The sequence below is a fragment of the Cucurbita maxima genome, unplaced genomic scaffold (assembly GCF_002738345.1).
Source record: "Cucurbita maxima cultivar Rimu unplaced genomic scaffold, Cmax_1.0 Cma_Scf00013, whole genome shotgun sequence".
NCBI classification, from domain to species: Eukaryota; Viridiplantae; Streptophyta; class Magnoliopsida; order Cucurbitales; family Cucurbitaceae; genus Cucurbita; species Cucurbita maxima.
Window position 1 is genome coordinate 976027 of NW_019272029.1, and position 10737 is coordinate 986763.

Sequence of the window (10737 nt, forward strand, 5' to 3'; positions counted from 1 at the left end):
TTTTTTTTTTTTTTTTTTTTTTTTCAATTCATGGTCTAATCACTCAACCTGATTCCACCGGTTATTTTAATTTTAACATCCTACTTAAATACCTTCTAAGATTATATTTTCAAACTAAAAAAAACTTTTTTCTCAAACAAAAATTATTTGGAGGTGAATTCATATTTTTCCGATACCGAGAGAGATACTGGGGTCGCTCTTGACTTTGTTTTGTGTTTCAAAAAAGATCTCATACGAATGAAGATGGTATGAGAATTGAATTTTTACTCAAACAGTCATTATCTATTTGTTTATGTCTATAGCGTTGTATGAGCCAACTACTATAGATCTCCACTGAGGGCTCACATTTGAGGTTTGTTTGATGCCCAATGATTATGGGACACGACTTCTGAGACCATTTGTTGTGTATTTCATGTCCATGATTTAGATCATAATTTAGAATTCGAATTTGGTATTTAATGGCATCGGTATTCATTCTCAATGATATGACCACGTTAACTACTTAGAAGACTATCCTCACAAACCAATATAGTTTTTTTTAGCATCGGCATGCTTCGTACTTATTCACAGACTACCCAATCGACCATTCTAGAAAATGTTGTTTTCTGAATTCACACTTTTTGGATCACAGATTCTAAAAACAGATTTAAAAACACACTATCAAATGCATATTCACCAAATTGACTACAAAACCGTCACTGAAACTATGAAAGATACACGGTGAATATCAGCCAAATAATTCAAGTACAGTCTGCTCGGATGAAAGAAAATAGATGATTTACTAATACACATCGAACGATCGTAACTGGTTGTTCGGTCTGAATTATTCAACACCAAGAAACTTATAAGATACCTAATAGACGAACCTTAAGAAGATAATATTTGTATGATTTTAAGACCAAACAATGAACTTATCATCAGACAACAGGTTGCAATCACTGGATGTGTATAACCAAGAGAAATCGACAAGATGATTACTCTTCATCACCACGAGGAGGATCTTGGTTCACCACAGTTTCTGAATATGCGTTCAGACTTGAGCGTTGTTGTCCATTGCTCGAACCAGTTGGAGAAGAAGTAACTTCGATTGTAGCCGATAATATCGAAGAGGAGATGGGTCCTTGTGCTTCTTTGGCATCACGTTCTGCTTTTTCCTTGGCCTTTTTAGCCCTTTCTATAACCTCCTCCTGTATATAAAGCTCGTTCAAGTAAGAACATGCCATTTTCAGCATAGGCAGAAAAGAAGAGAGCATAAAAGAGTGTCGGTATTTTAGTCCATAAGGGCATAGAAGAAACCCCACGAGATCGAAACTACAAGAAAGGGCTCTGGTCAAGCGAAATAAGACCTAGCGAGTAATTATGAAAGAGCTCAGAAACAGAGGTCTAGAGAGTAACAGAGAATCTAATAAGAGACCGAACATCGCTAAGAACTCCCGTGCCCTCAAAGAATCAATTGTTTCTCTCGCCCCGACAAGATAGCACACAACCCCGCACTCTCAATATTGAGATTTATTCACCTCATGCATGCCAGTCTAGTTTGAGAGGAAATACCGAAAATGCCAAAATCCCAGCCATAAAAATACCGAAACATAAACCACAAAATCGAGTAAAAAGCCACCAAGCTTAGCAATAAAATGCCAAGCTCCATCTGGAAAACATAATATCTAATACAATCAAAACAATAAGTACTCACAAAAGGAACCTCGTCCAACCATAATGATGCTTATAGCCAGACAGTTTTCATAAGAAACGAAAACTTGGCCGAATGATCTTTAAATTTGACCACTTATTCAAGTTTAGAGCTCAATTCGATGACATTAAAGTTCAAGGTTAAAATTGACTCGCTTAAGAACAGTATAAACGTTTATCTCAGAAACAGTAACCAACATCCCAATTCAGGACTAATGTGCTGCTACAATCAAAAAGTTTTAAGCCACAGCAGTTTCATCAGATACTTATGACTCAAAGTAGTTAATTTCATAAGCTAATCTCCAAGAGAGAAAACATTGCAGAAACACCAACCATGGACCATGCAGCCATCTTTTTTGTTCAATGGTTTTGTATAATTCGCAGTTCAGGAGACCACAATGCAGTAAATTAAAAACAACATTAGGAGATTCTATGCAAATTTATGCCCACATTTTTTAAAAGAAAATGAAAGTAAACTAGTGATTAACCACACAAATTGTAAGCACATGAATATCAGAATCTCGTATCAGTCATCTAAGTTTATCATTTACTTTGGTGTACCCTACCTGGAAATCAATAATTTGTTGTTGTCGTTCAGCTTGCAGCCTACCAATCTCACTCAAAACCTCTCCAACAGTTGACTCGACACGCTCAGTTAAGGTTTCTGCAAAAGCTTTTCCTAAGAAAAAGGCATCTAGAACAGTCCTGTTGTCACCATCGCCTACATCATACAGCTAGCTCATTGCATGCTTGATAAAAGTAACAAAATTCGAAGATCACAGAAACCAAAAAGCTGTTTTTCCTCTGTTTCTACTGAATTTTCTTCTAATAAGATCCATATCATCTTCTTAAACTTGTCTACTTTTTCTCCTTCAATATATCGGTAATGAGGAAAATACAGAGAAGTGAAAATTCTATGAAAAGGGCACATGGGTATTCCACTGTACACATATTTAGACAAAAAGTAGGATTCTTTTTATTTATGATTATCAGTTTGGAATATAATTGAGCAAGTTCTTCATGAAATCAGAGAACAAGAACATGGTTAAAGACCTAAATACAAAAGTCTAATATAAGATCGCCAAAGAGTTAACTGCAAGGAAAATGAATTCCTAGTCTAGAAAACCAATTTGCTTTAACAAGGAAATGCATTGAGTTAAAGAAAACAAACCAAACAAAATGAGGCCAACTTCACACCAAATAAAACCATTGACAATAGATCAAACACCTTGTAGTCAAATAATCAGATAGCTCCACACGAGAAGTAAACCCATCATTGTTTTATGAAATTCAGATAAAAGCCAACAAAAACGCAGAGATTCACTCAAATCTCAGAATCAATAACAGATTCACCAATAACTAACAACAGATTGGAAGACAAAAACAGAGGAGGCGAAGATTAAAGGTACCGGAGCTGCAACTGGCTATGAATCTGAGAGACCCATTAGGTCGAAATTTGAGATTTGAGGAAGTGGATGAGGATCGAAATCGAACGAGAGAGGGAGATGAACAATGGGTAATCTTTGATCTAGTGGGTAGAACTGAGAAAAGGGATGGGGAAACTGAAGATGCAACCCCGCTACTCATTTTGTGCGACGGAATGGAAAATTATCCGGCGCACTTCCTCAACGTTTCTCTCTGAGTTTCTCGACAGCCAAACAGGAATTTATAAGGAAAGATCTTTGGCGGGGAAATGAAACGACAGTGACCCAGAACCCTCCCTGTTTTTGCTCATTCCTTGTTCGACATGCCCAATTGCCGCTTTCGTGGATTGGTATTTGGTACCCTAAATGAATAGAAATTTGGGGTATTTTGTATAAATTTTAAATATGGAAAGTGTGCAGCCTACGTGGCAGTGACAGCAGAGCGCCGCACATGCATGGCTGATGACGTGTTAAGAAGCATTGGCGTATTTGGAGGCCGTTTTGCAGCCCTTTGTTTCAAAGCTGTTTTTTGGAAATTTCATAAGCGTGACATTATCATGATCACATAACTAATATTTTTATAATGTTTATTCAACCCATCAACGTGGTTTAACATATAGTAAATTTTATTTTTTTCACGTTAAATTATAAATTTAGACCGTAAATTTCGTAAATTTTGAGAGTTGTGGGTTAAGATAAAAACGTCCTATTATTATTTTGTGTCTGATGTCGTAAATTTCGTAAATTATTAAAATATATCTTATTTGTTCTTAATCGACTACAAATATTAAATATTCTTAATCTTAATAATAATCTTAAGAGTAACTTAAAATTAGGTTGGGCGGTAACGGTATGATTTGGATTGTTCGAGTTATCGAGTCATTTGAACACTCCTATTTATTCAATTAGAACCATTGCAAATATTTTTCAATTTTAATTTTTTTTTAATGAGTTTTGATAATTTGTTGTAAGGTAAATTTAAATTTGTATATATTTTTTTTATTATATGGTTTGTCTGATTTTGTTCTCCATGATACACAATTTATAATTTAATCATTAATTTATGAAACTTATTGTGGCCCAGGCCCATAAAGTAACCCCATTATCTTACAAGATAACCTATTCGTCACCGCCCACCCAGGTGAAACGCTGCGTTTTGTATTTCCTTCTCTGTGGCCAAGTCTGGCTATAAATATCCGAAAGGATTCGGAAATTCTTCGTCTTTGATCATCTCTTTTGTCTCTGCGCTAGAACTCAGCGAGTTCTTCACGAACTCATCGTCGACCCTACCACGGGGAACTCCATCGGATTCTGCTTTTAGTAAACCCTAATCTTCCATGTTTCATTATCGAATTTTCTTTTCGCTCTTGATATTTCGAATGAGATTCCTGTTTTTGGTTTCAATTATTTGTGATCCGGATTTAATTCTTTGCTGCCCTTGTGTTTGATCCTTTGTTTTTTTTTTTTTTTTTTTCTTTTTGTCTAATCGTTTGATTCCCTTGGTAATTTCGTTTTCACTGTGGTGGCTCGATGGATTGGTTGGTTTGGGTTAGGGTTTGTTTTGGATTTGGGGATCTGATTATTTGAATGTGATTTGGGCCTTTTTGCTTTTAGTTTCTGATTTTGTGTAATTGTTCATGAGGATGGTAGTTAAACTGGATTATGATCAAAATTTAAGGTATCAGAATGAGAATCTATATCGGCTAATTTTCCTTATGCAGCCTGAAATTCAGACTTCGTTTTGGTTTCACTTATAATTTCGTAGCATGGGTAGAGGCTTTGAACTTGGTTTCTTTCTTATGAAAGTTTGTCATTCTTAGGATTTGGGTTGGTGGCATAGCATATGTACACGATTCTATTTCCTCTTTTGCTTATGTCTTCTTGAACTTTGATGGGAAAGGGGGTTTAAGGATTACTTGGAGGGAAAATCAGATGGTTGATGTTAATATAGTCGCCTCCTTTTCTTTTTTATCTTTTTGCGGACAATTCTCATCTGGATTTTGTTGCTCTTGCATATCTTTCATGGCTCTTTTTTTTTTTTGACTCTTTTTTCCCCCGTGTAATGGGGATGTCAAGGGGGGTTGCCTTTGGAATCCGAAGGATGTCGTTAAGAATTTTCCTTTGAAGGATAGTGATATTGTCTGTTTTCACATATGCTTAACTTTTTGGCGAGGGAAGTTGTTTTTTGTTTTGCACGTTTTCTTCTTCCACTGTTGCTGGTTTTGGGTTTGTTGTTTTTAACACTTCGTTGGCAGGGTTTGTATTAGAAATAAAATTGACCAGGATTTATGTGTTTGTTTGATTTGAATTTTCAAATTTAGCACTAGATATGTTTTTTTAATCGACATGCCAATAGCTGTTGAATACATTTTTATTTTGTAGTTGCCTTTTCCTTTCAAAATTGAGATCTTGTATTTATAACCATCAAATTTCTTTTACGCTGCATAAATGCAGGTCAAGGACTTGTACAGACCTTGGCGTCTTGGAGAAGTTGCTAATAGTTTTAGTCAAGGGTGTAGTCCACCAATTACTACTACAGTTACAGTTCTTTGCTTTCAATTAGTAGACCTGTGATTTCGCTTTAATAAAGCCAGAGTAATCATTCTGTAGATTTGAATTGGTAGCACAAATAGAGACTGAGAAGCCTCCTGTAGGAAATATAAAAAGAGCTGCTTCTCTTGGTGAGTAACCATGCAATTGCTTGATATATTTCCGGGTAATATATTTATATGTACGTTGTATATTGCATGTATGGCTACTGTCTTCATCAACTTTCATTTATCTTAGGTCCTCTCTTAATTTGGTTCACATTTTTTGTGTGATATGCAATGGTCAATTTAATGTTCGCTTTGTGTGCACTTTGATAACATGAAATGGATATCTTGATTTTTATTTTCTTTGTGTTACTCTCCTTTGTTAAATTTAGGACACTTTTTTTTTTTGTTTATGTATTTACAATTTACGTGTTCTTGGTATGATGTATCTTTGTTTTGATGTTAGAATTCGATGATTTATTAGCTTTGTGAGTCCTCTTTTTCTCCTTAAAGACCCATAAAACAAACGACTTTTCTTGCTGTTTCTGAATTGTTTTTAGCTTACTGTAAGTATTGTGCTATTGTTGTCAATAGAAGCATTCTGATCTATTAAATATGCTTAGTGATTTACCTAGTGCTCAAGATGGCTGGTGTGAAACGAAGAATTCATAATGATTCAGATATCCTTGCTTTGCATAAAGAATTGGATGAAGTCTCCTGCCCTATCTGCATGGACCACCCACATAATGCTGTTCTTCTACTTTGCAGCTCTCACCACAAGGGTTGCAAACCTTATATATGTGACACAAGCCATAGGCATTCAAATTGCTTTGACCAATTCAAAAAATTAAGAGAAGAAACTAGGAAGAGTCCACGCTTAACAAGTCCTTTACCTATAAATCCATATAGCTTTAGTAGTCCTACAAACAACCTGGGTCTGAGCATTGATTTGAATGAAGTTGATGATAATCAAAATATAAATGAAAGGAACACTGTTGCATCTGCTGGTTTACCTGTTGTAGTTTTAGGGGATAATGGAACTGAAAATTCTAATAGAACTTTAGACTCAAATGAGGCTGGAGATCTGGATACTGCTGGTTCTGGGTCTAATACTGAAAGGGATGAGCAGGAAGGTTTGGGTGCTGGGAACTCATCCGAGTACTCAGATTTGAAGTGCCCCATGTGCCGAGGAGCTGTGCTAGGCTGGGAAGTTATAGAAGAAGCAAGAGAATATCTTAATCTAAAGAAACGAAGCTGCTCCCGTGAAACTTGCTCATTCTCTGGCAACTACCAGGAACTACGCAGGCATGCTAGAAGAGTTCACCCGACGACCCGGCCTTCAGTCATAGACCCATCTAGAGAACGGGCATGGAGACGCTTGGAGCGACAGAGAGAAGTTGGTGATGTTGTTAGTGCCATCCGCTCAGCCATGCCTGGTGCCCTTGTGGTTGGAGACTATGTAATTGAAAATGGAGATGGTGGTATGGTGGCAGCTGAAAGAGACAGTGGCACAGGTGATGTCAATGGGCCATTGCTGACTAGTTTCTTTCTGTTTCATATGTTTGGATCGGTTGATGGTGCTCGAGAGCCAAGGCCACGTTCAAGGTCTTGGGTGAGGCATCGACGCTCTGGAGGAGGAACACCCGTACCAGAGCGCCGGTTCCTTTGGGGTGAAAACCTTTTGGGATTACAAGAAGATGCAGATGAGGATTTCCGCATATACATCGGAATGGGCGATGATGCATCACCACCTACGAGAAGGAGACGCGTAACGAGGCCTGAATCTGATGCAGATCAACCATGAGAGAATTGATCTTCTGTGGTAAACATCTATATGCCCTTGAGTTTGAGGGAGATTTGTTCCAAAATGAAATGGAGTGTGTTTGGTTTCGTGTCTCGGTCTCAATGCCTAAAAACAGGTTAAATTGTTAAACAACCACAGGCGGGCATCCCAGCAATGAACCATCCATCCATCCCATCTTGTTGGGTCGTCTGGAACATCAAGAAATTTGTGCTTCCAAAGTCTCCAAGGGAGGCGTTTAGTTGGCCATCATCTTGATGCAAAATACACCGCCCAGCAATTGGCTCTCAACAAGAAGCAAGAAGCAGCCGGATAAGAGTATTAAGCGTCATCTTTTGGAAGTTCTCAGATGGAATCACAATCCTTTATTTTATTCGAATTTAAGTTCTAAATGATTGCATAATGTCCTTTTCCAATCTTTGTATATAAATGGGATAATGATTTCATTTGATCAATCTAGTGTGATTGTGGTTTTATTTATATATTATCCTATATTTTATTGAAGTGGTTATGTGTTTATTTTCTCTTAATCTAGTGGTACTCCTGCTTATTCGTGTCGCTCGGCTGACTACTAGAATTTCTCAATCTCGTCTCTTATTCAAACTGGGAACTAGTTTTCAGGATCCATCTATTTTGTGACTCATTTTGTCTTTTTGGATCGGCCTATCATAGACGATAAGGGATCCCCCGAATGCCCACCCATCTTATAGAATTTCTTTCGTCACAGCTTTGAAAGAGGGTTTACCACCAACTTTCCGTTATTGTCATGACGTTTTTGTTCCTATTTCGATTAGCAAAATCATTTGAGCAAGGTAGGTCTATATTCACTCTTTTTTGAACTCTCTTAAGGGTTGCAATTTTATGGGAAAGAGAAATGAGACATTGAGAATTACTTTTGTGTTCAGAGAAATCTCTCTCTTTGTTAAGCCATACCAAATTTGCTCAGAAGTGGTAATTTGTGTAAATTTTGGTTGTAAACATGGAACCAGATTCATGGTTGCAAACCCGGAGTTGATGGATAACAAATACCTATTTTAGTGGTAGCCGCCATTGATGTCCTCTCGAGCTCCCTCTTTCCACCAATGGCTGAATTTTCCAACCTCACCTCCGACTCGAAGGACAATCAGTTCTTTGCCTTCGATCCTCTCTCTGATCTCTGGTTCCGCCTCCCCCCGGTGCCGGTCTCTCCTGTCTCCTCCTTCCTTCGCTCCGACGGCTTCTTCTTCACTACCGCGCCTCACTTCTCTTTCTCTCCGATCTTCAATCCCTCTTGGATCGTCACTTCGCCTCTCAGATTCGCACGGATAGATCCTCTCCTCGGAATTTTCCGATCCGGATCCAAGTCGAATCTCCAGTTTATCGTCGTCGAAGGCGTACGACTGCTAGGCGGCCGCCCATTTATCTGTCGAGATTTACGATCCGGACGCTGATTTTTGGGAGCTCTATTCGCCATTGCCCCCGGATTTCAGGTCCGGAATCTCCTCGCGCTCTCTCTCTTCCGCTTTGTTCGAAGGTAAGTTCTACGTTCTCGGAAGTCACTCCTCCTTAGTTTCTTGCTTCGATTTACACGATCATGTATGGAGTGAAGTCCAAACTCTTCAACCTCCTGGAAATATGTTTTCATTTTTAATTTCTTGCACCGACCGCCTTGTTTTGGCGGGACTCTGCAATTCCCCTGCCGGTCCTTCCTTCGTTCTGTGGAAAATTGATGTGGAGACCATGGAATTCCTCGAGATTTCCGTCACGCCGAGCGATCTGCGTGAGAATGGAAATGAAATGCGTTGGACAGGAGAATCTGATCTACGTTTTTAGCGAGGACTATGAAACGAAATATTCAGGGTGTGTTCGTGAAATCAGCCGTGAGAATGTGAAAGTGCAGGGGGAAAAGAGTGCCTCCATTGTCAGTGTGCACAACATTCTCGGCCGAGAGGACGAAGAAGGTCAACATTACTCCTCATTCTGCCATGTCCGAGTGCCATGTCCGAGGTAAGCTTATAAATATTATTTTTCTTTTCGAAGAGAGAGAGAGAAAAAAAAAACCCTATTTAGCAAACTGACTCTCGCACGCCAAGCCTACTCACTCACCAAAGAAGCCCTCATCTTGTCCAAATTCATCGGCTGCCCCCATATCCTGCAGCTCATCGGCCACCAAGTCACCGTCGAAGACGACACCAAGTACAGCGTTTACAATCTGGTTTTGGAGTACACCGCCGGTGGGTCTTTGGATGACCTTATCAACCAACGCAAGAAGCTGCGGGAGGATGAGCTCAAAGGGTATCTTCGTATGATGCTTACAGGGCTTTCTTGCATTCATTCCAAAGGCTTTGTGCATTGTGATTTCAAACCTTCTAATGTTCTTGTTTTTTCCCTCTCAACATGACAAACCCGACCTCAAAATAGCCGACTTTGGTCTTGCAAAGAAGTTTTGGTTATAAATTGAGTTTTAGAGGGACGCCTGAATACATGTCTCCTGAGTCTTTTATTGGTGAGATTACACCCTCCTTAGATATTTGGTCTCTGGGTTGTGTTTTGATTAATATGGTAGCAGTTACCTTGTAAAAAATTTACTTTTCATACTAAAATGAAATAAAACTCGAAATACATTCATTTTCATCCCGAACTATTGATTATAATCCTTTATTGCAAGCTGGGAAAAATGATACCATCAAACCCTGTAGAGAAGGAAGCTGACACTAAAACGTCCTTTCATAAAAACAAGAGAAGGAATGTACATCCCAACAATCTGCTAATCATCAGCACATTGCATCTTGCTCGAATATTACACAAATGTGCAGCGAGGGAGAGGAAGGAACAAGGGATTGGATCGTACACGAAAATTGGTTTTATCAACAAATTCTTCCATTGGGGGTTTCGGGTTGGATTGAATACACATGTACCAACTGCAACATGTTCTTATTCAAACTGAGGGGCCTAACAACTAGTCTTCACCTTCTCAGTTGCTTTCGATTTTAACAGCAGTGGCCTTTCTCGCCGCCCTTCTTTTGACTTGTATTTGGCGAACGCACTCAGCTACTAATACATGGAAATCAGGACGAAGTTTACTAGTCGAGGAGACGTTAAGACCTGCCTTTCTTAAATCTCTAGCTAAACACTTTTCGCCTTTTTGTAGATGACCAGGGCAGTAGCAGGGAACAGTAGACCTTAAAACAGGCTTTGAACATAGAAGTGGTCCGGACTGCATACTGTAAATGAAAGAAAATTTCTTGTTAACGGAAAACAAAAAAAAAAAAAAAAAAAAAAAAAAAAAAAAAAAAAAAAAAAAAAAAAA

The 10737-nt window shown here is 38.5% G+C and overlaps 4 protein-coding genes across 8 annotated transcripts in view; 2 read left to right on the forward strand and 2 right to left on the reverse strand.

Moving 5' to 3' along the window:
* Positions 1–698: 698 nt before the first annotated feature.
* On the reverse strand, positions 699–3467 carry LOC111488248 (uncharacterized protein At4g13200, chloroplastic-like). The gene is made up of 3 exons (XM_023135945.1): positions 3099–3467; positions 2256–2410; positions 699–1187 (listed from the first exon to the last, which is right to left on the reverse strand). Exons 1-3 carry the CDS (start codon positions 3274–3276, stop codon positions 975–977), a joined length of 546 nt encoding a protein of 181 aa, XP_022991713.1. The 5' UTR covers positions 3277–3467; the 3' UTR covers positions 699–974.
* An 849-nt stretch (positions 3468–4316) lies between these two features.
* LOC111488006 lies at positions 4317–7930 on the forward strand. 5 transcript variants are annotated; one of them, XM_023135562.1, is made up of 3 exons: positions 4317–5794; positions 6271–7469; positions 7590–7930. In XM_023135562.1, the coding sequence occupies exon 2, from the start codon at positions 6291–6293 to the stop codon at positions 7449–7451; it is 1161 nt and encodes a 386-aa protein (XP_022991330.1). In that variant the 5' UTR covers positions 4317–5794; positions 6271–6290; the 3' UTR covers positions 7452–7469; positions 7590–7930. The 5 variants fall into 5 exon arrangements, with proteins under 5 accessions (XP_022991330.1, XP_022991331.1, XP_022991328.1 ...); XM_023135563.1 differs by having other exon boundaries at positions 6283–7469; XM_023135560.1 differs by having other exon boundaries at positions 4323–4433; positions 5568–7469.
* Positions 7931–8339: 409 nt separating this feature from the next.
* On the forward strand, positions 8340–9964 carry LOC111488190 (F-box/kelch-repeat protein At3g24760). Its single transcript, XM_023135863.1, is given in 2 exon segments — positions 8340–8838; positions 8840–9964. Coding segments are annotated over 2 exon segments (729 nt in total). The 5' UTR covers positions 8340–8530; the 3' UTR covers positions 9261–9964.
* Positions 9965–10123: 159 nt separating this feature from the next.
* LOC111488191 (INO80 complex subunit D-like) overlaps positions 10124–10737 on the reverse strand; it is a 3366-nt gene continuing 2752 nt past the window's right edge. The window contains exon 3 of the mRNA XM_023135864.1: positions 10124–10651. Within this exon, the coding sequence (XP_022991632.1) occupies positions 10402–10651 (250 nt within the window). The 3' untranslated portion in view covers positions 10124–10401. The remainder of the gene's footprint in view (positions 10652–10737) is intronic.

Coding starts and splice junctions, on each gene's coding strand:
- LOC111488248 (XM_023135945.1), bottom strand. CDS start 3,276: ATGAGTAGCGGGGTTGCATCTTCAGTTTCCCCATCCCTTTTCTCAGTT. Junction 2,411..3,098: donor CATAGCCAGTTGCAGCTCCG/GTACCTTTAATC, acceptor TGTATGATGTAG/GCGATGGTGACAACAGGACT. Junction 1,188..2,255: donor AACAAATTATTGATTTCCAG/GTAGGGTACACC, acceptor CTTTATATACAG/GAGGAGGTTATAGAAAGGGC.